General features: G+C 40.6%; 1 protein-coding gene across 2 annotated transcripts in view; it reads right to left on the reverse strand.

Annotated features, from left to right (window-relative positions):
- Window positions 1-941: 941 nt before the first annotated feature.
- Window positions 942-27,919, reverse strand: part of SLC17A5 (solute carrier family 17 member 5) — a 50,586-nt gene continuing 23,608 nt past the window's right edge. For both annotated transcript variants that reach the window (XM_073675566.1, XM_073675567.1), the window contains exons 3-11: window positions 24,023-24,256; window positions 22,432-22,519; window positions 16,422-16,508; window positions 13,932-14,050; window positions 13,566-13,724; window positions 8,568-8,700; window positions 7,134-7,281; window positions 3,897-3,987; window positions 942-1,460 (exon numbers count right to left, since the gene is read on the reverse strand). In XM_073675566.1, the coding sequence (XP_073531667.1) occupies window positions 1,323-1,460; window positions 3,897-3,987; window positions 7,134-7,281; window positions 8,568-8,700; window positions 13,566-13,724; window positions 13,932-14,050; window positions 16,422-16,508; window positions 22,432-22,519; window positions 24,023-24,256 (1,197 nt within the window). In that variant the 3' untranslated portion in view covers window positions 942-1,322. The remainder of the gene's footprint in view (window positions 1,461-3,896; window positions 3,988-7,133; window positions 7,282-8,567; window positions 8,701-13,565; window positions 13,725-13,931; window positions 14,051-16,421; window positions 16,509-22,431; window positions 22,520-24,022; window positions 24,257-27,919) is intronic.

Consider the following 27,919-nt stretch of genomic DNA (forward strand, 5'->3'; position numbering starts at 1 on the left):
CACTGTCACTGTACTTATTATATATGTGACTGACATGTTTCTATCTATCTAATCTATGTGTGAAGCTCTATTCTTTCTGTTCTAAATTGTCAGGTACAGATGCTGAATTGCCGGCCGGCTTTTTTAAAGAGACGGTGCATGAAAACACTAATATTTTTTTTAATAAATCCTTTACACTAAATGACAAGTGCAGTAACCAACACTGTCACTGTGCTTCTTATATGTGTGACTGACATGTTTCTATCTATCTAATCTATGTGTGATGCTCTATTCCTTCTTGTCTAAATTGTCGGGTACCGGTGTATGCCGCTGCTGAATTTGCCGGCCGGCTTTTTTAAAGAGAGTGTCTTCTGAGCAGTTTGTCAGCTTTTGGACACCTTTGCAGGTGTTTTCTATGTGTTTCTATGTGTTTTTGTTTGCCTGCCATTGGTTTTAACGGTGTTCGACGGTGTTCTAAGGTGTTCGACGAACAGTTCGACGAACAGTTCCTCGAACATCCCGGTGTTCGACGAACCGAACCGAACCCGAACACTACGGGGGTGGCTCAACACTAGTTAACAGTTGCAGGTGCAGCTCTGCTCCACCATCTGCTGTTAGTGGGAGTTCCTGGGTGTGATACGCAGCCATTATCCATTCCATAAACTGCTCCCGACTTGCCGTACATGTATGACGGATATTGGGAAGAGGTTAAAAAAAAACAATCGTTGTTCTCGGTAGCACATACCCTGTTTATGACTGCCTACAAGCGCAGAACGATTACTGATTGCTGTGTACACTTACCGTCTAAACAGGCTATTAAATGGCCATCAATTGACTGTGTAGCTGAACGCAGTCATTTATGGCCACGGGTCGGCCAGTGTAAACAAGCCCTACGAGTCTTCCAAAGCGTAGCATAGAAAATGCAGTGGTATAAATAGAAAAAAAAGTTTTTTTCCAAAGCCTCTTCGAATGGAATTGCAAGCATTGAGCAGATTCCCTTTATTTCTGAAATTCATTACAGATCTTCAGATAGTACAGTATTTTTTAAGGCTACTTCATAAGGCACTTCTTATACAAATAAAATATCTAACCTATGGAATGCAATGCTGAAAAGCCTTAAGGAAAAACATCTAAAATCAAACGTGAGGTATGAGGCTTCTTGTACTGCGCAGTATCAGACTCCCTTTTCCACATCTGAAATCACATTCATAGATAGCACTGTTTCAGGACAAGTTCGTAGACACGCAAGTCTTTTACAATTTGTTTATAGCTCTATAGGCTTTTGTCTGGGACAATAATAATAATAAAAAATCATAAAGTAAGGCTTTTTGAGGCAAGCAGCATTAGCTTCCTTGTGCTTTATTAGTTCTTATTGCCCAGTCTTGAACTGTACCACTGGCAAATGCTGCAAAGAAGATGGCTCCAAAAATATTAATGGCAGCTGCAATGTAAAAGACGATTTGCCATTGTTCCACAGTGTTCTGTAAAAAGACAACAAGTCAACGAATTACGTCAAGGATTTTTTTCACCGAGATGCACATAATACAAGACCTTTGTTCTCCATGATGCGTTATAGCGAATAAATGCCTCTCTGATACCTTCTGTAGGATGCAGGGAGATTACCTTAGATTAAGTCAGCTTTGAGCCATAAATAAACTTCAGGCTGAAGTCTTTCCTGATATCTCACCCTTTTCTTTGTGACCTTCCAATATGAACGTTCCTAGGAACACTTGTTTCCCCATAAATTGCCAGTCCAAACAGGCTGCCAAACACCGGAATAATGAGTAAAATACTCGTTCATTGGGTGAAATGATTTTTAAGTTTGCTTACAAACGAATGTACTGTACTGACCTTTGCTGCGAGAACATGATGTTCTATTTGCAAAGAACGATCTTATTAATGATCGTTCTGTGTGAGGGGTAGTGCAGTCAGCCTGTCTAAACAGGCTCTTAATTAACTGCTGATCGACTTCTATGTAGCCAATCGGTGGTCGTTTAATGGCTGCAGGTCGGTCAGTGTAAATGCACCCTTAGAATGCTTGTTGCTTAAAAGGAATCATCACGACTTCAAAATCGTCCCCTTTAAGGGTTTGTTCACACAATTTTGTGGATTTTCAAGTAGATCTCCTTCAAAATCCATGTACAAAACCTGGTGTGAACATACCCAGAGGGGGCAGGTGGGGATCAGAAACAAAACTAGAAAAGACTGCAGCTATAAGGGTTCGCTCACATCTGCGTATAAAATCAGCGAGTGCAATGTGAGAAAAAAATTGCATTGCACTTGCACCAGTGTTATTAAATCAGGCAGTATTTATCTGCGTGTCTTTCCTTACCTGGAATTGTGGTGAGGAAAAAAATTGCAGCATGCTGCGTGTGGCCACGTAAAACAGCCGAGACTCACCAATGCAAGTCAATGGGTGCAAGAGGAAAAAAATCGCAAGGCATATGGACCATGTGTGTGCCGTCTGATTTTTACACACTCATGTCATAGGAAACCCGACATTTCATCAGCTGAGTACAGTAAATTCACACCGTGAACTGTCAGAATAGACAGTTATTTTTAACACCCAGCTGAGGGAAAGCAGACAGCTGGGGGCTGGTGTTATCATTCTGGGAAGAAGTCAATATCAATGAAGCTTCCCAGGCTATTATTAACATCTCACAGCTGTCTGCGTAGCCTTTAAACTCTGCGAACGGTGACATCAGTAAGGTTACCGCAGTTCATTGGCTATGAACTGCGATAAGCTCACTGACGTCAGCGCTCGTGGCAGCAGCCGGATTCTCAAGCTACTGTTATTGTGTTCCGGCGGCCGTGCCGAGAGGTCACATTACTGATATCACTGCTCAGCATTGCATCCGGATGTAGCAGAGTCAGGGATCGTCGTGGGAAGAATTTAAGACAAACCCCTTGGGATTTTATTTTTTAAAGCTAATAAATGGGTGAAAGAGGGTCAGGGGGTGATTTTTACATTTAAAGGACTTTTCTATGTGTGTGTGTTTGTTTATTGTTTTTGACCACAGGGTTAGTAATGGGGGGTTTTATAGACGCCTCTACATTAGTAACCCCTGGGCTTGATGTCAGCGGACATTACACAGCTGACATCAACTCAAACCCATTACCCCGACTGCCAATGCACCAGGGCAATCGAGACGAGCAGAGGCTAAGCGCCAGAATCTGAACATCTAATGGATGCGCTATTTTTGGGGCGGCTGAGGGCTGGTATTATTAGTCTGGGAGGAGGTCAATATTCATGGCCCCTTTCCAGCCTATTAATACCAGCCTGCAGCTGTCTGCTTAGCCTTTGCTAGTTATTAAAAATAGTGGAGCCCTACGTTATTTTGGGGTTCCCCCCTTTTTAATGACCAGTAAAGGCTACGCAGACAGCTGTGAGCTGATACTAATAGCCTGGGAAGCTTCATGGATATTGGCCTCTTCCCAGAATGATAACACCAGCCCCCATCTGTGTGGTTTCCCTCAGCTGTGTATTAAAAATAAGGGGGACCCCCATGCCATTTTTTTCTTTTATTTCTTTATTAGCTAAATGCATGTACATTAAGCTACACACGCACTGCACTAATTATATATCTCACTGACATATTTCTTACCATCATCTATCTATATCTGTATACAAGATTGTTTAATTAGTTCGAAAACTAGATTGAAATGACAGAATTACTGTATGTAAAAGCTAACATTAAAAATGCATTGCACACGAATTGCATAAGCATATCATACGGATGCTAGGTGAGATAAAAAAAAACGCCTGACACTCTCCAACTTTTCTGCCTGAGAATCTCAGCTACTTCATATACGCAGAAGTGAGCGAACCCTTAATAGAAGGAACAGTTGATAAGGAAACTAATAAGGTAGATTCCAAGTATAGCTCATTTAAAAAAAATGTTCTCTAATATACTTACTTCATGAGTTAATGCTTTGGCAATGACTGGGCCAACCATTCCAGGAATTGTAGCAAATGTGTTTGTGATTCCAAGTAAAAGACCAGCAAAACTGTAAATCAAGAAAGGAGACAAAGTCAAACTGACAGCAGATATAAGAATTCAGCAGCAAACTAAAATGATATTAAAGATTGTGCTTGATTTCTGAAGACTTTATAGGAAAAAAGTTAATTTACTCTCTGTGTAAACAATTTTCGGAGGCAAATTAAAGCTGGCCATATGCCAAAGAAAGAGTGTTCAGCCAACAGCTCTCTCCGACTCCTCGATACAGATGAATGTTCAGCTTAGCTGAGCGTTCATGCGTTTTCTGTGGGAAAGCAGGAGAAAACCGCTGCCAGACTGCTACATACCACAATACTGTTGCCTTTTTTCCCCATCGCAACCACCTCTATGACAAATGCAATAAAAAGGAATCATATAGACCCCAAAATAGTGTCAATAAAAATAGCAGCTGGCACACAAAAAAAGAAGCCCTCATACAGCTCCACTAATGGAAAAAATGCAAAAATCATGGCTTTCAGAAAACTTTTATATAGTTCTGAATTTTATTTTGCCACACATTTTAATAAAGAAAAAAAAATACATATTTGGTATTACAGTAATTGTACTAACATGAAGAATCGTGTTGCCTAATCATTTTTTTACTGCATACTGAACGCCATGAAAACAAAATTAAAAAAATAAATAGCACATTTGTGTTGTTTTCACCACAATTGGAATTTTTTTATTCCAGTGTTTCAATAAAATTCATTGTGACATTCAAAACAACTTTTTCTACATCCCATTGAGAAAGCAGTGTGCGAAACGTGCGTTGGGGTGTGGTCATCCTCCATGGTATTTGGGTAATTACAACCCCTGGCAAAAATTATGGAATCACCAGGCTCGGAGGATGTTCATTCAGTTGTTTAATGTTGTTGAAAAAAAGCAGATCACAGACATGGCACAAAACTAAAGTCATTTCAAATGGCAACTTTAGGGCTTTAAAAAAACATTAAAAAAAATCAAGATTAAAAATGTAGTACTCAGTAAGGGTAATTTTTTTCAGACCAAGCAGAGGGAAAAAATTATGGAATCATGAAAAGCAAACACACAAAAGAACACTCCAATACATCACTAGTATGTTGTTGCACCACCTCTGGCTTTAATAACAGCTTGCAGTCTCTGAGGAATGGACTTAATGAGTGACAAACAGTACTCTTCATCAATCTGGCTCCAACTTTCTCTGATTGCTGCTGCCAGATCAGCTTTGCAGGTTGGAGCCTTGTCATGGACCATTTTCTTCAACTTCCACCAAAGATTTTCAATTGGATTGAGATCCGGACTATTTGCAGGCCATGACATTGACCTTATGCGTCTTCTTTCAAGGAATGTTTTCACAGTTTTTGCTCTATGGCAGGATGCATTATCATCTTGAAAAATGATGTCATCATCCCCAAACATCCTTTCAATTGAGAAAGAAATCTGTCCAAAATATCAATGTAAACCTGGGCATTTATTGAAGATGTAATGACAGCCATCTCCCCAGTGCCTTTACCTGACATGCAGCCCCATATCAGCAATGACTGTGGAAATTTGCATGTTCTTTTCATGCAGTCATCCTTATAAATCTCATTGGAATGGCACCAAACAAATGTTCCAGCGTCATCACCTTGCCCAATGCAGATTCGCAATTCATCACTGAATATGACTTTCATCCAGTCATCCACAGTCCACGAATGCTTTTCTTAAGCCCATTGTAACGTGTTTTTTTTTGTGTTTAGGTATTAATGATGGCTTATGTTTAGCTTTTCTGTATGTAAATCCCATTTCCTTTAGGCGGTTTCTTACAGTTCGGTCACAGACATTGACTCCAGTTTCCTCCCATTCGTTCCTCATTTGTTTTGTTGTGCATTTCCTGTTTTGGAGACATATTGCTTTAAGTATCCGGTCTTGACGCTTTGATGTCTTCCTTAATCTACCAGTATGTTTGCCTTTAACAACCTTCCCATGTTGTTTGTATTTGGTCCAGATTTTAGACACAGCTGACTGTGAACAACCAACATCTTTTGCAACATTGCGTGATGATTTACCTTCTTTTAAGAGTTTGATAATCCTCTCCTTTGTTTCAATTGACATGAATCATGGCTCCAACAGGAGAGATATCAGTCCACTTGGTGCAACAGCTCTCCAAGGTGTGATCACTCCTTTTTAGATGCAGACTAACGAGCAGATCTAATTTGATGCAGGTGTTCGTTTTGGAAATGAAAATTTACAGGGTGATTCCATAATTTTTTCCTCAGAATTGAGTGATTCCATATTTTTTTCCCTCTGCTTGGTCTGAAAAAAATTACCCTTACTGAGTACCACATTTTTAATCTTGATTTCTTTTAGTGTTTCTTAAAGCCCTAAAGTTGCCATTTGAAATGACTTTAGTTTTGTACTATGTCTGTGATCTGCTTTTTTTCAACGACATTAAACAACTGACTGAACATCCTCCAAGCCCGGTGATTCCATAATTTTTGCCAGGGGATGTATTTACTACATCTGTGATTATGCTCCACTTGCTATACTATCATGTATACATGTACATTTTTGCATATGCTTTGCTAATGGATGCATCTAGGCCTATTATATACAGTACGTTTATATGTACTTGTAATACTTACTAGTGATGAGTGCAAGTGCTCGTTACTAGAGTTTGCTGAGGGTACTCGGGTATGCACAGAGTATCGCGGGTGCTCGAGAGACATGCTCGAGTCCCTGCGACTGCATGTTTCGCGGCTGTTAAACAGCAACAAAACATGCAGGGATTGTTCGTGTTTGTCAAGCAATCCCAGAATGTTTTGTGGCCAAAACATGTCACTCGAGCACCCGCGATACTTGGCGCATACCTGAGCACCCTAGGAAAACTCGAGTAACGAGCACTTGCGCTCATAACTAATACTTATTAATTACATTAATCTCCTATTATACACTTTTGTATTACCTTTACCAACTGATGCCCACTTTTGTGTGTTGTATTTTCTGATTTATACTTAAATATGATATAAAATGTATTTTAACAGTCTTTTAAAAAGATTATACATGTTATATTTCTGAAGTCTGACATCATTTGTAGAATTACAGTTTGTGCACACTCAATTTATATTGCTTTGTGAATTGCTGTTTTAATATGCAAGATTCCTAGTTAGAAAACCACATCCAAGTTACAGTACTTACGATGGTGCAATGTCTAAGTGATTAATATTGTATCCAGACATGCTGAAACCTCCAAGTGTGGTCGATAGTGTAAGAAATACAACAGCTAAAGTATAATCACAACCCGTGTAACCGGCCGCCAACAGGAAGACTGCAGGACCAATCATTCCTACATATAAGAAGGCATTGTTAGTCAGGCTAGGGTCATGAGCATTCACATAACAAATTCTAGGAATGGCAAAAAGACAGTTTTTAATATCGGTGTGCCACATGGTGACTCTTAGTAACAAAGAGATATGAAATCCCATTCTGGACCACAAATCCAGCAGAAGTATTACTTGGGACTTCTTTACACAGTTTTATTTTCTGGTGTTTTAAAATGCATGAAAAAGCATCAGCCATTATTTATACCTAACAAGCGTTTTGGGCGCATGCTAGGAGTAAGGATCGTAGTGTATCTGAAATATGTAAGCTATGTGATGGTTTCACGGATGTGCCTTTTAGCTCCTTCTGTCTACTATTATAAACTTATGCTATATTAAAAGTTGAGTTTTATGGTGCTGGAGACAACTTTTAAAATAGTACCATTTTGATACTAGGACCCGAGACCCCGCTTGATGATTTCTCTCTATGCAGCACAACCCTGGCAGTAACGGTCATCACTAGTCTGGGCTGTTTACCCCATAACTAATATGGCAGCCCATGTTCTAGGGAAAATAACTAATGAAAAATGATAAGGATAAAAATCACAGCTGATGTGAAATACGCAAGCTAAGACATAATTTGATGGATGCACATCTTCTTTCCCCTTTTGGAAAAATATACCATTTCGTGCTGTCTACAATAGTTAGACCAAGGTGAATGGTTATCTTAACCATTCTGACCTGTTACCCGACAATCATGTGATTGCTGGGATTAAAAAGCACCGCCTCAAATGCATTTATAACCCTGATATCAGCAATATGAAAGGCACAATTGGTAATATACTGTGGGCATTAGGCTCCTACCCACTCAGGACCTCTTGTGCAGCCATTATTTTAGAATGGCCCATTAAAGGGGCTGTCCAGCCTAAAACTACAAGTCTGCAGTCAACCCCTTTAATTACATCCATAAAAAGGTGTACTGGCAGAAATTTGAGGGTTAAAAGGTAGTCAAATGTTACTTTCGTTGCTGATATATTAATGCTGTACAAATATTTGAATCATTCATTTCAGTCTGTGCCTCAGTGGCACTAACAATCTTTGTACCCATTGCAGACACGTCTATTTCATAAAAAGCTAACAATATAGAAAAGTCCAAAGGAAACCCCTACAAGAATAGAGAAAGTCCACAAGTAGTGATTTCCTTAGACGAGGCCAACTTAGACTCCCAGTGCTGCATAGTCACAGTGCTAAACAATCACTACCGAATCCTAGCATAATACTCACTTTACCTGAAAAATTGCACAGAACTTACCCAAAGTGTTAAATATCTTGCGGACAACAACTGTTGAGAAATTCAGCCTTTCCCTCATGAGATCTGCAACATAACCAGTAAGGATCATACAAAGCCAACATCCAAAGTAAGGAAGGGCGGAGAGAAAGCCATTCTGGGAGCAAAAAAAAGAAATCCAATTAATTAAACTCAATTCATAGCAGACAATTTATCTTAACAACCCAAATGAGAGCAATAATCAGAGCATTACTAAGCATGGCTACAGAACTAGAATTGACAACATTTAGTTGCTCGATAATGGTACTATGTATCTGTTAGAACCTTGCTGTTAGGTTTTTTTTCCTTTGCTGGTCACATGACCTTGTTGGCCTATTTAGTCCTGCTCCGCCCTTCTGGCTTTGCTGGACTTCATTGTATATCTACTTTCTAGCTAGCCTGTGCTCTGTATCTAACTCTGTTAGTTTGCTTGGTCTACGGACCTCTATGTTCTATCTATTTTGTTTGTTCGTCTGTCTGCTACTATTTCTGTTAGGAGGTGTCCCATATTCCTCCCAGTCCTTAGTACTTGTAGGGATTCCCTCCCCACATCTATAGGTCTTCGTACAGACTAGATTAGGACTTTAGCAGGTCTGATCGCAGGATCAGGTTCCCTGTTACATCGTAGGGATTCAGCTGAGTCTCATAGTAGGGACAGATCTCCTCTCTTTCCTTAGCTTTGGTAGCAGAACATAACAGTATCATGTGGTTTAGGAAAACATGAAAGACAGCAGACCAAGCGTACCAAACTTTGTAGAAGCCTGAACATATGTAATTGTTAAAGCCCAATAAATATTTGTTAGGCCCTCTTCACACATCCGCATAAAACCGGTACCAGAAAAATTAGTACCGCTGTCATCAGTGTTTCCGATCAGTGTTTTTCCAGCATGGATAAAGAAAGAATGAAATTACAAAGATTCTCCTATACTTTGCAATGTTAAACACGTACACAGCACATGGACGCCATTGTTTTTCATGGATCCATAGACTTTTATTGGCCTTTGTTATTCGTGCTGCCGGAAAAAAAAACAGACATGTCTCCATGTGGTTCACATGGTCCATTTGAAAACAAGGACATGTGCAGATCTCCATGCATTATAATGGGTACATGTGGTATCCGTGAAAAAAAAATGTACGTGTGAAGGGGGGCCTTAGGGAGACTTTCCTTAACTCCTTAAGAAAGTGGTTTTGGACAAACTTATTACACTAGGACATACTAACCCATCTGATCAAAGGGACATAGGAAAGTTTGAAGAGATGCCAAGTGAGAGCAAAGCCAAAAAAGGTAAAGGAAAGGAGAGCCAGAAAAATTGCCTGATGACCTACTGATTACATCATAAATTGCTTAGTTAGAAGGGGCAAGAACCTGTGTGGTGGTCAGCCAAAAAGAACACCCATGTCAGCTTCTTCCCAGGGTTTGTATTATACTTTGATTCTATTCTCATCTGGGATACTTTTTTCCTTTTATTTCTCATTGACTTTTTTGGTTTTATTACTAATATATGGATCTAGTGTAATTAACTTACAAGAACTTATTACATTATCTATTTTAGTGGGTCTCTGGATCTCCCTACCAATCAACAGCATTTGTTTTCTTTTCTGGAGTTCCTTTGGACTGTGCCATTTGACATGTTCCCTTGCAGGTCCCCTATTAAATTGATTGCATTATATTTATTAGTCTATACTATTTGCCTTCATGTTTTTGCCTGACTAGCTGGAGTCACTTTGGCATTAAGGCCCATTGTTTGGCTTTAGTCTTCAGTCTGACATTCTCTTTTTATGTATTTTTACCTTGTTTGTATTTTTCAATAAAGATTTTTATTTCATTTTGGATGCTTGCTCCCTGTCTCTGTATGTTTCTGTTTGCAATTTACTTATTATTATTATAGCGCCATTTATTCCTTGGTGCTTTACATGTGAAAGGGGTATACATAGCAAAAACAATTACAATTATCTTGAACAATACAAGTCAGCGACTGGTACAGGAGGAGAGAGGACCCTGCCCGCGAGGGCTCACAATCTACAAGGGATGGGTGGGGATACAGTAGGTGTTATTAAAACTCTTCTGTTCGGAAGAACAAAGAGCTTTTAAGTTTTAATAATTACTGCTTGTTACTTAGTTTACCGGCTGCTGCTGCAGTCTATCAGTAACGCCAGTCGCCAAGGAGCAGAATGTAGCACTTACAAGCATTTTTCTATAGAGCTTGTAATTGCTGCACTGAAACTGGATCCAGCCAGCCTTAGAGCTCCTCCAACATTGCAGAGGTAGTGCTGCCTCTGCTGGCAGCATGAGAGAGCACAAAGTGAGGGCCAGCAACACAACCATTCGTAGAAAGGAGGCGTTGAACCGGCACATTCAACCAGGAAAATATTAAAAATAGAAAATTTTTACCCTTAGTCATAGGATGTCGCATTACTCCACATCCTATGACTAAGGGCGCGTTCTGCACCTGAAACGCGTCAGGTTCTCCTGAGGTTTCCATTTTACATCATGTTTTAAAATAATTTTTCCCAATAAAATTTTCTATTTTTAATATTTTCCTGGTTGGATGTGCCAGTTCAACTCATCCTTTCTACACTTTTTCTGCGATCACCAATGGGTGCGGCCCCCACAGGATGGACTCCAGCTGAGGCTCTTTGGTTTTCAATGTGGTAAGCTTCTAACCTCCATTCCCCTCCTCCCCACGCTGCAGCACAACCATTCCTCTGGACTGAACAGTCAATCATGGCACACACCACCCTTTGTATAGCAGGAAACCGTGAGGCAGGACAATGGTAAACTCCTGCTCAAAAATCCGGATACGCGTATACAATTCCATAATTGTGGATTAAAACCGCTATTTGGGCACAAATCTCATATTGGTTTTCAGCTGTCATACCAGTTTTGCAGTGTTGATTTTTTTTCCCCAAGCATCTGATACTCTTGCTTGCCAATGGTACTTTGTATTACTGTGCCCATGGGTTCGTTTTTTTTTGGGGGTTGTACATTACTATTTACATTGCCGTATCCGTATCTAGAACATGGCTTTACATTTAATCAGGATGTTGTACTAAATATCTGCGCTCCAGTATTGCCTTATCTTCAGTTTCATCACTAGTACCATATGCAGTAAAAGGCCCCCAAATATTATCTTTGCTGCTTCAATGGGGGAGACCTAACAAATGATGACATGGGGTTTTGGGTGCATCACTGCAAGGCGTAAGAATTAGTCTGAGCCATCATTTTGCATTCTGACAGCCATAATGTTTTAATTTTTCCATCAAGGTAGCCATAGGAATTATTTTTTTTGTTTAAGTATTATTTTTAGTGGCAACATTTTAGAATACATACAATGTTTTGTTTAACTTTTATCCTTTTTAGGTGAAGGGGGGATGAAAAATAAACAGGAATTTTGCCATAGTTTTTTTGGTTCAGCTTTTATAGTGTTCACCTTGTGATATAAATGACATGTTAAATATATCCTCTGGTTCACTGCGATTACTGTGATACTAAAGTTATATTTTTTTTTTTCATAGATTTTTTTTACCCCCTAAACAATGAGCATACTCCGAACAGAAAAAAAATAGAGAAATCAATTGCTGTTTTAATCTAATGCAAGAAAAAAGAGGCAGACCACCATTCAAGTGAAAAAAACAGACTATTTGTATCCAGCCATTAGTGTTAATACTCAACGTTTTGGCTCCAAACACAATACTTCAGCCTTGAAGATGATTCAATATTGTGTTTGGAGGTGAAACGTTGAGTATTAACACTAATGGGTGGATATAAATACCGGTAGTTTTTTTTTTTCTTTTTCTTCACTTAAATGACGGAGTGCTGCCTCTTCTTGCTTAGACTATAAAAACTTTTGGGTAATTGTCCTGGGGCTTGCACCGACATTTTATTCTCTAGTGCTGCTTTAATTCTATTCTATATCTCTGTGTGATATTGCATTGCCATATTCTATAATCTGAGAGTCATCGCATTTTTTATTTTTCAGTTCATTGAACTTTATGAGGGCTTGTTTTTAGATTTTTTTTTTTATAATTCACATTGTTGTCGAAGAGATTTTTTTTATTTTGCCATGTTTTCAAAAAATAAAGCAATTTATTTTTACTTTTAAAGTTTTGTTGTTTTTATAATGGCTGGTATGTTATTCAGCAATAATTCTGTATCGCAATGTATTTTTTATCATGATAACAGTGACATGCAGACTATTAGACCATGCCTCTGGTAGGGCCTAATAAGCCCCCCCTTCTGCTCAGTGTCCTGTCAGGTTGACTGAACAGAAGAATGGAATGTGTGTTCACGATGCCTGACAGGACGCTGCTCTAACATGACCTCTGTCTGGTGCTTCACGCAGTGTGTCCAGTGACATATAGGACGGGAGTGATTGACGGTAGCTGCCATCATGGAATCCTGACAGAGTGCAGTAGATAAACCAGCCCTTTTTGCTATTTAAAAGATATTTAGAAAAATGTGTTTTATTTATTTTAGTATATTTCTCAGAGAACCCCCTGCACAGCAAACCTATGGCGCAGCACAGCAAACCTATGGCACAGCACAGAAAGGGGTTAATGGTCTATTTTTAAAAAGCTATGAAAACAGGCAGCTTTATTAATGTGCATATGATGTGATCTGTATAACATAATCCCTGCTATTCTGCAGTCCTAGTTCAACAAATCCAGAGCCATCTGCAGATAGATATACATATTTCATGTTTTGGTAGGTTTCAATTGTTAATATGAAGAATGCAAAAATGGTTCACACAATATGTACAAAACAGGAAAATAAAATTATTCATTTTAAATTTAAGTAATTTGAGAACGCCTTACGGCTACACCTATATATGCCTTCCTGTTCTATAATCCAGGTAACATTTCTGCCGCAAAGGTCCTGGACATGAATAACAAAGACATTTAAACCTTAGGGAACATCTGTTCATGAATTATTAATATGTTCTCAAAAGTGAAATGTTTAGCTGTGTCCTAACCTGGACTTACCTCTTGTGCATTAAAACGTAAAATTTCCTTCATGTAGGTAGGTAATAAAGTCAGGAGAGTGTAGAAGGTCCAATTGTAAGAAAAATGAGCTACAACAATAGCCCACAGAGGCAATGATTTCAGCATAGCACAAACCGGTACATCTGTGTCCCTAGAGAGCTAGAAAACAGAAGTCAGAGATACATTTCACCATCATTAAATTTGCTGATTAGCTTAATAATTTAGCTAGTCCAGGCACTATAGTCATGATTTACTCACAATTTAACACAAATTTGTGGGGTCTACTTACAAAAATGTTATGTCTGACCACGAAAAAACAACAAAACACCAACACAGAAAAGTACAAAAGACCTTAAACCTACTTACCTCATGTTTGAGAGCTGACAAAATATATTCTCTCTCAGAGTCTGATATTGAGCGGTGGGTTTGAGGAGTATCACTGACTATGCACAACCACAATATAAACCATAAAATACCGAGAGCACCTGTTCATAGAGAGAAAAACAGAGTTAATACATGTGCCGACAGATCAAAGCTGGGATTTCTGTGTATAGGGCCTTAAAGGGGTTTCCCCATGAACGAAAGTTAATTTTAATCAATAGCTCTTGAAATAATAATAAATTTCCACAATTGGATGTGTTTAAATAAAATGTTCCTGTGCTGAGATAATCTTATAAATGTGCCCCTGCTGTGTACTGTGTAATGGCTGTATACAGACATTACAGCTGGGGATCACAGCTGGTTCTTTTTGTGAAGTAAAACATTTCCCTGCCTGTTTTTAAACAATGTTTTAACTCAAAGAAAGAATCAGCTGTGATCCCCTGATGTAATGTCTGTATACTCTTATGCTTCCTCCCTGCCCAGGAGATGTGGTATGATCAGACCATGTTCCTGTACGGTCAGACACAGCCATTACACAGTACACAGCAGAGGCACATTTATAACTACACAGAACATTTTATTTAAATACATTCAATTGTGGAAATTATTATTATTCTTAAGATCTATTGATTAAAAAGAACTTTTATTTGTGGGAAAACTCATTTAAACTAAACCTGGCAGTCGATTCATGCCGCCTGAACCAGACACTGGCTGTGTTATTGCAGCCGCGTATATTTTACACAGCGGCATTTCAGTGAAGGCATACTTTGTAAAGCTGGATAGATATTATGCATTTTGGAAAACTAGTCAGAGTCAGTTAGAGAAAGACAAATTTGCACAGTATTTTTTGTTCTTGAAATGCCGCTGCAGTGACACAGCCGCTGTTGCTCGTGTTTCAGGCAGCATGAATCCGCTCCCTTTAAGATCACACACATATTGTAAGTATTCAGGAGAAAGAACCAGAAACAAAGAAACGTTCAATAACAATATGGGAAATTTAATAAAGGCAATGCATGAAATAAATGTGTAACCAGGTGTGCGGCAAGCCCTAACTTCTTCCCGACCAGGCCATTTTCCTTTTTTGGCGCTTTCATTTTTTTTTCCTTTATTTTTTAGTCTACATAGCCATGTGAAGGTTTGTTTTTTTGCAGTGTGAGTTGTACTTTTGAATGACACTATCCATTCTATCACGTGATGTTCTGGAAAGCGGGAAAAAAAATCCACCCAGCGTAAGAAATGACCAGGAAATGTGATTCAACAGGTCAGAACGATTAGGGCGATAGCAAACGTGCATTTTTTTTTTAATTAAGTGGTGAAAAAAAAATCAGAAATTTGAAACATTTAAAAAAGAAAAAAAGAATTTTCGTGGCACCATTTTTCAAAAGCCATAACATTTCCAATTTTTGGTTAATGAAGCTATGTGAGGGCCTGGTTTTTTTGTGCCTTGAGCGCACTATTTTGGGTTAGATGGAATGTTTGGATCGCCTCATAGTACATTTTTTTGCACGATTGTGGTGGCTGAAAAAAAATGCAATTTTTGAGTTTTGATTTTTTAATTTGGATTACTTAATTTTATATTTTGATAGATCGGACTTTTACAAAACAGCAATACCACATATATGTATGCCTTAATTTTTAATGATGGAAAACGGGGGGAGATTTCAACTTTGATATGTTATTTTACTTTTTATTTAATTTGTTAGTCCTTTTAGGGGACTTCAACCTGCGAAAATCAAGGAGCCGGCATATGACAAAACACTATATCAAGTGCCCGTAAGGGGTTAAAGAGTAATTGCCGTTTTAATTTGCATTCATAAGGGTGCTTTCACACTGCGTTCTGTGTCCCCATTGGGGAATACGTCCAAAATCTCGCAAAACGGGGTCCGGACGCATGCGCAGACGGGGCCAATAGACTGTAATGGTGACGGCAGAGCAAACGTGAGCTCTGCCGCGCACTTTTTTCAGGAGTGTACGCCTACAGGAGGTGGATACTCAGACGTAGTAGACTGCACATGAGTCCGGACCTCATTTTGCGGTGGACTGTGGAATTCGGACATATGTCCCGACGGGGACACAGAATGCATTTTGAAAGCACCCTAAGTACACATAAAAATGTAATATATCAGAGAAATCTGCTTCTTTCTCCTCCTGGACTGATCATTCATTCTCAATAAACGAGTAAAATCTGTATTCAGTCAGGGCTTGTTTTTTGTGGAATAAGTTTCTATTGGTACCATATTTGATACATAACATTGTGCACAACTGAACTAAATGGTGATTAAAGCCAAACTGAATTTATGATACAGGAGTAGAAATGTACCTGGAGACAACACATTTGTTGTAACCTAGTCATACAGCTGCAAATACAGTATATATTAATCTGTGTGTGAGCACAGAAAGACTGAAACATTACTGTATTTAAACATGGATGCATTACAATGTTCTTTACACCTTCATTATTGATAAATTACCTACCAAAAATGTAGAAGACATAAATCCAGTCCATATAATAGCAGATTAAACCAGACAGAGGCAGCGATACCACAGTACCAAGCTGAGCTCCTACAAAACAAGAAAAAAGCAGCTATCATAACAAGGTGAAACAAGGATGCTTCACTATACAGGGTGGTCCAAAAGTAGGTGGACAGAAAGTGTAATAAGGTTATGAAGGGGGAGATTTATCAAACATGGTGTAAAGTGAAACTGGCTCAGTTGCCCTTGAACAAAAAAGTTTGTCGAAGCGTAAGAGGCAGACTTCAAAGCTGTGCAAATTGTAATGGGAAACAGTTTGAGCACCTGCGTTGATAAAATTTAAGGGCTTTTGTATTATTGTTCAGAATAAAATGTAATTGTCAATGTTATGCTTGTGTTAGTAATTATAATTTTATATATAAATCAAAATAAATGTTATTATTTTCTGTCCACCTACTTTTGGACCACCCTGTATATCCAGTCATTTTGAATCTCTGGTTTCAATTTAGAAAATATATACCATATCTTTGTACCGTGTTATAGATTTACCATACATTAATATTAACATAGTCTGTAGTCTGCCAGTGTGTATCAGACAAGTGTGATGAACTGAATTAGACCTGAATTTAATACAAAGTATACAGTCTGCATCTTGACATCTATAACCATCACACTAATCAGCATGTCCATTTATCTATTTTGTAGATTGCGAGCCCTCGATGGCAGGGTCCTCGGTCCTCCTGTACCAGTCGCTGTCACATTGTGCCTAAGATTATTGTAATGGTTTTTGCTATGTATACCCCTTTTTCACATGTAAAGCGCCATGGAATAAATGGCGCTATAATAATAAATAATAATCTATTCTTACAGGTATGCCATCACCCAGCTTTCCAACTGTGTATGTGATCACCCACCTTTCCAACTGTGTGAGAAATCTTAACTCCTCTGTTCACTAACTCAGTATGTTTGTAAGGGGACCCTGTACGACCCATGCTCATCACTTTTCTTTATGACCAGCCTGTTTTTACTTTGCCTGTGTTTTATACCCTGCATCTGGCTCAATTAGTAATTATCTGATAAGCAGAGGGGAGAGGCCTCTGACCCATCTTTAACACCTGAATAGGTTTGCTAGCAAATATATTGTGAGTAGTGAGTCTGCTGACATAGTCTGGCAGTGTGTAACAGACAAGTGTGATGAACTGAACTAGACCTGAAGGAAACTGGATACCCAGGCAAAAGTAAACAATGTTTCTGTTTGTTTTCACTCACTGCCTTATAATCCTCCACTTTCTACTAACCCCCCCTAATCCCTACACCTAGCAATGAACTCTTCAGCTCTCCCTCAATCCTCCCCATCCATCTCACCTCCTCCTCAGAACTATTCCTCACCATACAATCCTGTGTCTCCAAACACAGACAGCCACCTCATGCCTTCTCCTGCTCCCAACCTGCTAACACTTTCCTTGCTCCTCCTCACTGCCGGCGACATCCCTCCAAATCCTGGTCCTCCTCAACACATTCCTACAGTCACTTCCACCTCCTATCCACGATCTATCACAAACTCTTGCAACTCTTCAAACCTTATACCCATCCACACAGCCCCCGCTTGCCCAGTCCTACTAACAGGTGCTCTATGGAACGCTCGCTCCATCTGCAACAAACTTTCCTACATCCATGATCTTTTCATTACTAACAAACTTTCCTTCCTCTGCATCACCGAAACCTGGTTCACCCCCTCTGACACAGCCTCTCCAGCAGCACTTTCGTACGGTGGATTCCACCTTTCCCACATCCCCCGCCCCAGCGGCAAATATGGTGGAGGGGTAGGTTTTCTCCTGTCAGATAACTGCTCCTTCACCCAAATCCAACTGCCACCCTCCGTTACACTCCCCTCTTTTGAAGTGCACTGTGTGCGCATCTACTCCCCCTCCAACCTCCACCTGGCTGTGATTTACCACCCCCAGAGTCAGCCACTACCTTCTTCGACCACTTCACCACCTGGCTACTTCACTTCCTTTCCGCTGACATCCCCACTATCATCATGGGCAACTTCAACATCCACATTGATACTTCCCTCTCAGCTGTCTCTGTTTCTATTCCTCACTTCCTCCTTCGGCTTTGCTCAAGGGTCTTCCGCAGCCACTCACAAAGATGGCCACACACTGAACCTCATCTTCACCCGCCTCTGTTCCCTATCTAACCTCTCTAACTCACCTCTTCCTTTTTCTGATCACAACCTACTTACATTCTCTTCCCTCTCCTCTCCAGCTGCACAATCTCCACTCCACAAACTTGCACACCCTCGCAGAAATCTTAAACACCTTGACCTACACTCACTCTCTGAATCCTTCTCCCTCTTCCAGACATTAATTCCTTACATGATGCAGATGTTGCTGCCGCTTTATATAACAAAACAGCTGCAGCTCTTAATTCGGTTTCCCCCCGCACACATACGAAAGCTCGCACAATCAACAGGCAACCCTGGCACACCAACCTGACTAAAGAACTGAGACGGGCTTCTAGGGTTGCTGAGCGGAGATTAACCCCTTACTTACCGGGGACGTATTAGTACGCATATTTGCGTACCCCCCGTTCAGTGAGGGCTGCTGCGCTGAGCCCTCACTGAACGGAGCACATGTCAGCTGATTCTTACAGCTGACATGTGCCCGCAACAGCCGCGGGTGGAATCGCGATCCACCCGCGGTTGTTAACCAGTTAAATGCTGCTGTCAATCTCCGACAGCAGCATTTAACGAGCGCTTCCGGGTAGCGCGTCATAAGCCCCGCCCACCGGCGACCCCGTCACGTGATCGCGGGTCGCCGATGGGCGTGCATGACAACCCAGGGTCTGCAGCAGACGCCTGTGGTTGTCATGATCTTGTCGCTATGAGCGCCACCTAGTGGTCGGCGCTCATAGCACAGGACCATTTCTGCTGCATGCAGGGGACCTGCTCGTCCCCTGTATGTAGCAGAGGCGATCGGATAGTTGCTGCTTCTAGTCTCCTATGGAGACTATAGAAGCATGCAAAAAGTAAAAAAAAAAAGTTTTTAAAAATATAAAAAAAAATAAAAAAATATAAAAGTTTAAATCACCCCCCTTTCGCCCCATTCAAAATAAAATATATATATAAAAAAAACCCCACATACACATATTTGGTATCGCCGCGTTCAGAATCGCACGATCTATCAATATAAAAAAAGAATTATTCCGATCGGTAAACGGCGTAGCGAGAAAAAAATTCTAAACGCCAGAATTACGTTTTTTTGTCGCCGCAAAATTGCAATAAAATGCAATAACGGGCGATCAAAACATCGGATCTACCCCAAATGTTATCAATAAAAACGTCAGCCTGGCACGCAAAAAATAAGCCATCAACCAGCCCCAGATCACGAAAAATGGAGACGCTACGGGTCTTAGAAAATGGCGCTATTTTTTTATTTTTTTTTTTACCAAATTTTGGAATTTTTTTTCACCACTTAAATATAAAAGAACCTATACATGTTTGGTGTCTATGAACTCGTAATGACCTGTAGAATAAGAAGGGCAGGTCAGTTTTAGCATTCAGTGAACATGGTAAAAAAAATAAATAAAAAACAACTGTGGTATTGCACTTTTTTTGCAATTTTACCGCACTTGGAATTTTTTTCCCGTTTTCCCGTACAGGATATGATAAAACTAGTAATGGCGTTGAAAAGTACAACTCGTCCCGCAAAAAATAAGCCCTCACATGGCCATATTGACCAAAAAATAAAAACGCTATGGCTCTGGGAACAAGGGGAGCAAAAATGAAAATGCAAAAACGAAAAATGCTCCGGGGCTTAAGGGGTTAAAAAGGTCCCACTCCAATGAGCACTTCATAGCATTCAAACTGTCCCTCGCTACTTTCAAGTCCACACTCACTGCAGCAAAACAAACATACTTCTCTTCTCTCATATCCTCCCTGTCTCACAACCCTAAACAGCTATTCAACACTTTCAATTCTCTCCTCCGTCCCCCAGCGCCTCCTCCCTCTCCTCTAAGCCGAATACTTTGCCTCATTCTTCAAAGAGAAGATTGACACCATCAGACAAAGCTTTTGCCTAAAGTCCCCACAGCCCCTCCTCATATCTACTCAACCCTTCTCCCCTAAAAGCAGCTTCTCCACCATTACGGAAGATCAACTTTCCTCTCCAAATCACATCTCACCACCTGTGAACTTGACCCAATCCCGTCCCACCTCTTTCCTAACCTTACCACAGTCTTCATCCCAAACCTAACCCACCTTTTCAACCTGTCACTAACATCTGGTGTCTTCCCCTCATGCTTCAAACATGCCTCGATCACACCCATCCTGAAAAAGCCCTCCCTCGACCCATCCTCTCTGACTAGCTATTGTATTATATCACTTCTCCCCTATGCCTCAAAACTACTGGAACAACACGTCCATTTTGAACTGTCCTCGCATCTCTCCTCCTGCTCCCTCTTTGACTGCTTACAATCGGGCTTCCGACCACACCATTCCACTGAAACTGCCCTGACTAAAGTCACAAACGACCTACTAACTGCCAAATCCAAGTGGCACTACTCTGTCCTCCTCCTCCTGGACCTGTCATCAGCCTTCGACACAGTGGACAATTCCCTCTTACTACAGACTCTCTCATCTCTCGGCATCACAGACTTGGCCTTATCTTGGATCTCCTCATACCTAACAGACAGGAGATTCAGTGTCTCCCACTCACACACCACCTCTTCATCTCGCCCCCTATCTGTTGGTGTCCCCAAGGTTCAGTCCTAGAGCCCCTGCTCTTCTCCATTTACACCTTTGACCTGGGACAGCTCATAGAGTCTCACGACTTTCAGTATCACCTCTATGCCGATAACACACAGATCTACCTTTTTGGACCTGATATCACCTCCTTACTAACCAGAATCCCACAATGTCTGTCCGCTATTTCATCCTTCTCTCTGCTAGATTTCAAAAACGTAACATGGATAAAACCAAATTCATCATCTTTCCATCATCTCACTCAACCCCCACATCTGACCTATCTATCAAAGTCAATGGCTGTACTCTTTCCCCAGTCCCGCTGCCTCGGGGTAAACCTAGACTCTAATCTCTGCTTCAAACCACATATCCAAGCCCTTTCCACTTCCTGCCGACTCCAACTCAAAAATATCTCCCGGATCCACACATTCCTCAACCACGAATCTGCAAAAACACTAGTGCATGCCCTCATCATCTCTCACCTCAACTACTGCAACATCCTGCTCTGTGGCCTCCCTTCTACCACTCTCGCACCCCTCCAATCTATCCTAAATTCAGCTGCCCGACTAATCCACCTGCCCCCCCCCCCGCTATTCCCCGGCCTCTCATCTCTGTCAATCCCTTCACTGGCTCCCCACTGCCCAGAGACTCCAGTTCAAAACCTTAACCGTGGCATACAAAGCCATCCACAACCTGTCGCCTCCATACATCTGCGACCCAGTCTCACGGTACTTACCTGCACGCAACCTCCGATCCTCACAAGATCTCCTTCTCTACTCCCCTCTAATCTCCTCTTCCCACAATCGCATACAAAATTTGTCCCGTGCATCTCCCCTGCTCTGGAACTCTCTACCCCCACATACCAGACTCTTGCCTATCGTGGAAACTTTCAAAAGGAACCTGAAGACCTAACTCTTCCGACAAGCGTACAACCTGCAGAAAGCCTCGCTCCACCATACCGCTGTACGACCAGCTGTACCCTCACCCATCCCTTGTAGACTGTGAGCCCTCACGGGCAGGGTCCTCTCTCCTCCTGTACCAGTCGCCGTCAGGTTTTTGTTCAAGATTATTGTAATTGTTTTTGCTATGTATACCCCCTTATTCACTTGTAAAGCGCCATGGAATAAATGGCGCTATAATAAGAAATAATTATAATATTAACCACAATCTAACCAACCAATCGTAGATGGATATTTTCATTCACTATACAGCGATTTGAGGCATACAATAGTTCACTGCTTTAATGACTAACAGTTTTCTTATACTCGCCTGCATAAGAAAGACTTAAAAGTCTGCTACGCTCAAGCGGTGGGGCCCAAGATGACCACATTGCATGCATGGCTGGAAAGGTAACACCCTGCATAGACATTAGAAATACATTATTTCACTGAGCACAACTTCACTTTTGTTTTTTAAAAGGTCATACAAATTTGAATTTAGCAGTTTGAGACAATGAAAACATTGCTGCCAAGATAAACATTGGCATTAATACCTTAACACTCCATGACATATACATATCGGTCATCAGTGCTGGTAAATTAATGCTACATGACAGGTCATAGTGATCAGGCAGATACTGCCTATACAAAGGTGCGATCAGCTGCAAGAGCCCAACTGACAAAACACAGCCAAGCTCCTATGGAAATAGTGGGCAGTGAGGAGGAAAACACAGATACTGGCAACAGAGTAAGTGGTGACAGAGGGAGGAGAAACCCACAATACAAAAATTACTGGTTTTCATTTATCTGCCTCTCAAAACTAAAATGAAAAGTAATTAAAAAAATGAAATTATCTAGTTCCCAAAAAATTGAAAACGTCAACACATCATACACAAGATAAGCCCTTAGGCTGTGTGCACACAATGTGTTTTTGACGCTGCATATTTTTGCTAAAATCAGAAACTCTGTCTTACAGTTCCAGGAAAGTGAATGGGATTTATAAAAATCTCATGCCCACTGTGCTTTTTTTTTTTTAACTCCACAACATGTCAATTTTTCTTGTGTGTACGCTGAGCTTTATAGGCGGATTTTTCCCATAGATTTGCATTAGATGCGGAAAATCTGCAGGTAAAAATTGAACATGTATTTTTAGTACATTTCTGCAGTGGAAAAGCATTAAAAAACACTTGTAATCTGCACATGACTATCAAAGTTTTGTCAAAGCAAAATGCAAGAAAGTATTACAAACAAAGCAGCTTTGTTTAAAACATAATATACCAAAACTAAAAACGCATCAAAAACGAGATAAAAAAACCACACGACCACACGTAAAAAAACGCGCGCACAAAAATACAAAACCCAATTTACTTAATAGGTGCAGAATTATAGATTTATAGATTTGATATTGCCGTAATCTTACTGACCAGTAAGATAAAGTGAACATTTCTTAAAACTTGAATAAAACAGTTATTAACAATAGAAAATTGATGTGTCCTCAAGTTAAAAAAAGAAACTATATGCTTAACCCTGTAACCATTATTTGCAGTTGACCGTTCTGCCCACGCCTGTTAAAGGGAATCTGTCACCCCCTGGTGCCTATCAGACCGCTAATATGGGCATACAGGTGATAGAAATGTAAATCTGTACTTACCTGTATGGCCCATATTAGCAGTCTTGTGGCTGTAAAATAGCTTTTTATAAAATGCTTCTTCCTAGGCTTGGAGTTCAGGGGATGCCAAGAAATGCCCGGTAATATGCTTAATTTAAATATTCCCCAACGTCTTCACCAACACACGGTTGGGCCTGTCATGCATTCAAAGCAAAGCACTCATACTGGTTAGAAAACGTCCAACACATCCCTTGCTTCATACTTTCTGGTGTAAAGCAGCAATTCCTCCTGAAAAATAAACAAAAACACTTACCTCTCCAAGACCTTCCAATGCTCGAACTGCTATAAGGTACCCAGCACCTAAATCCGCAGCCAGCGGTGTTAGTAAAGTGAATACTGCAGTGCCCAGAATGCCGAATCCGAGTAACAGTTTGCCACCAATTCTGCCAGCTATGTATCCACCAGGGATTTGAGTGAGAATGTATCCGTAGAAGAAGGAACCAAGTATCCAGCCTTGGGTATCTGCATTCCAGTCATACTTCTTGCCCTTTAATGTATTGAAATAATAAAGTAAGCATTGACATTAACAAAAATGTTTTTTTTGGGGTTTTTAGAAATCAGTACCATCATACTAGAAAACAAAAAAACACCAACACTCTTCTGAGCTCTCCATTACTCAACTTTCTCTATGAAGGCAGAGCTGTGAAAGAGAGGAGAGGGTGGAGATTGAGGAAAAATAAGCAAGTGGGAAGGTGGATTTAAAGGAAATCTGTCACCCCCCTGGGCGATATCAGACCTCTACTATGGCCATACAGGGTATAGAAAAGTAAATCTATACATACCATAGTAGAGGTTTGATTGCAGAGAAAAGCGCTTTAATCAATTCTATTTTGTACAGGCTAGGCGTCCGGGGGACGCCAAGCAATCCCCGCCTATGTTCTTATTATTCCCCCGAATCCCCGCCTGTATGCTTAATTATCATATTCCTCCCCTCCCCTGCATGTCACAGGGCCCTGTAACGTGCACTGTGCTCCCTGACTTCCCGGGCATGCGCAAAGCGCTGATCACATAGAGCATGCTTTGCTTCATCTCGGCCCCGTCTGCCTGTGCACTTCGCCACAGGTTTCTATTGCGCAGGCATCAGGGAGTGACTGTCAACTGTCCTCAGAGTCAAGTGTCACGTATATTAAAGAAAGAAAAAGAAGGTTATGGAACAGCTGACAAACCTAGAAGTGGATGACCACTGAAACTTCCTCCAGAGTTGATCACATTATTAAGAAAAAGTCAGTATCTGATATCCATAAAAGTGCTGTACAGATTTCACGCAAAATGAATGAAGAATATGAGGTCAAAGTGAGTCACCAAACTGTGGTGCGATGGATAAGAGCAGTAGGGTTGAATGCACGAGTTCCAGTCAAGAAGCCTTTCATCTCTGCAAAGAAGTGGAAGGTCAGACTTGAGTTTGCCAAAGAACACAGCCAATGGAAAGCGACAGATTGGTCTAAGGTATACATGTCAAACTCTGGACTGTGGGCCAAATCTGACCCGCAGAGTGGCTTCATTTGGCCCGTGACACCAGAACCACCACCCCTATGTGGAGCCATTATTCTGTATGGAGGACTATGTGGGGCCCATTATACTGTATGGAGGACTATGTGGGGCCCATTATTCTGTATGGAGGACTATGTGGAGCCCATGCTGTGGTCGGATGAATCCAAGTTCAATCTGTTTGGTAGTGATGGCAAGCACTATATATACCACCCAATTTGAAAACGTAATGATGTAAGGTACCAAACACCTACAAAGAAACATGGTGGTGGCAATGTCATGGTTTAGGGCTGCTTTTCTGCATCTGCCATTGGCCCTCTGCAATTGATGGAAATATGAATGCTACCATGTACAAGGTACAGGTTCTCCTGGAGAATGTAATGCTACCACATGGTAAAACCAAAAGTAGGCAGGGGATGGAAACCCCAGCAAGACAATGATCCTAAACACACATCCAATTTAGTCAAAAATTGGTTAGCAAAGAAAAATGTTCATCTGTTGCAAAGGCCAAGCCAATCACCTGATTTAAACCCTATAGAGCACCTTTGGGATGAGTTAGGGCGATGAGTTGGGGCCCGTACCCATAGCAATAGAGATGAATTGTTTGCAGATTTGAAAATGGAATCCAGCAAGATCCCTCCAGATGTCTTGAATACCCTAGTGGTTTCAATGCCTCGTTGGTGCAGTGTAGTAATTAAAGGAAGAGGTTATGCTAAAAAATACTAAATTATGGCATTGTAAACAATGAATTACTCTCTATGTTCTGATCAATAAATAGTATATGCCAAACTTTTGGCAGTCAGTTTTCTTTAATTAAATGACCATATCTATATTCAAAAGCATTTTGGTTAACCCCTTTACCCCCGAGGGTGGTTTGCACGTTAACCCCTTAACGACCTTGGGTCTTTCTGTTTTTGTGTTTTCCTTTTTTGCTCCCCTTCTTCCCAGAGCCAGAACTTTTTTAATTTTCGTTCAATATTGCCGTGTGAGGGCTTATTTTTTGCAGGACGAGTTGTACTTTTAAACGCCATCACTGGTTTTACCATATCGTGTGCTGGAAAATGGGAAAAAAATTCCAAGTGCGGTGAAACTGCAAAAAATATGCAATTCCACAGTTGTTTTTTGGGTCCTTTTTCTTACCACATTCACTGAGTGCTAAAACTGACCTGAATCATTATTCTCCAGGTCATTACGAGTTCGTAGACACCAAACATGTATTAGGTTCTTTTTTATTTAAGTGGTGAAAAAAAAATGCAAAAAGTTTGCTAAAAAAAAAAAAAAAGGGAGACGCCATTTTCCGAGACCCGTAGCGTCTCCATTTTTCGGGATCTGGGGCTGGGTGAGGGCTTATTTTTTGCGCGCCGGGCTGAAGTTTTTATTGATACCATTTTTGGGGTAGATCCAATGTTTTGATCGCCCGTTATTGCATTTTATTGCAATGTTGCAGCGACCAAAAAAAAGTAATTCTGCCGTTTAGAATTTTTTTCTCGTTACGCTGTTTACTGATCGGATTAATTCTTCTTTTATATTGATAGATCGGGCGATTCTGAACGCGGCGATACCAAATAGGTGTATGTTGTTTTTTTTTATATATATATTTTATTTTGATTGGGGCGAAAGGGGGGTGATTTAAACTTTTATATTTTATTTTTTTAATATTTTTAAAAACTTTTTTTTTTTTTTTTTTACACTTTCTGCTTGCTTCCATAGTCTCCATAGGAGACTAGAAGCAGCAGTTGTCTGATTGCTTCTACTGCATACAAGCGATGAGCAGATCGCTTGTATGCAGGAGAAATGCTCACTTGCTATGAGCGCTGACCACTAGGTGGCGCTCATAGCAATTGAGACATGACAACCACAGGCGTCTGCTGCAGACCCTGGGTTGTCATGCCCACCCATTGGTGACCCGCGATCACGTGATGGGGGTCACCGATGGGCGGGGCTTAGGACGCGCTTCCCGGAAGCGCGAGTTAAATGCCGCTGTCAGAGATTGACAGCGGCATTTAACATGTTAACAGCCGCGGGTGGATCGCGATTCCACCCGCGGCTGTTGCGTGCACATGTCAGCTGTAATAATCAGCTGACATGTGCTCGGTTCAGTGCGGGTTCACCGCCGGAGCCCCCGCTGAACCGGCCTTTCCGACCTGGTGCGTACTATTACTGACCAGGTCGGAAAGGGGTTAATGACCGGACAATTTTTACAATTCTGACCACTGTCACTTTAAGAGGTAATTACTCTGGAACGCTTCAGCGGATCCCCGATTCTGAAAAATTTTTTTCGTGACATATTGTACTTCATGATAGTGGTAAAATTTCTTCGATAACTCTTGAGCTTATTTTTATGAAAAAAATGGAAATTTGGAGAAAATGTAGCAATTTTCAAAATTTGAATTTTTATGCCCTTAAATCAGAGAGATATGTCACACAAAATAGTTAATAACATTTCCCACATGTCTACTTCACATCAGCACAATTTTGGAACCAACATTTTTTTTTTTGATAGAGCGCTATAAGGGTTAAAAGTTGACCAGCTATTTCTAAATTTTCCAACAAAATTTACAAAACCATTTTTTTTTTTTTTTAGGGACCACATTACATTTGAAGTGACTTTGAGGGGTCTTTATGATAGAAAATACCCAAAAGTGACACGATTCTAAAAACT

This window comes from Phyllobates terribilis, unplaced genomic scaffold, assembly GCF_046119375.1.
Source record: "Phyllobates terribilis strain yellow unplaced genomic scaffold, ASM4611937v1 Scaffold_3__8_contigs__length_932513732, whole genome shotgun sequence".
In the NCBI taxonomy this organism is placed as follows: domain Eukaryota; kingdom Metazoa; phylum Chordata; class Amphibia; order Anura; family Dendrobatidae; genus Phyllobates; species Phyllobates terribilis.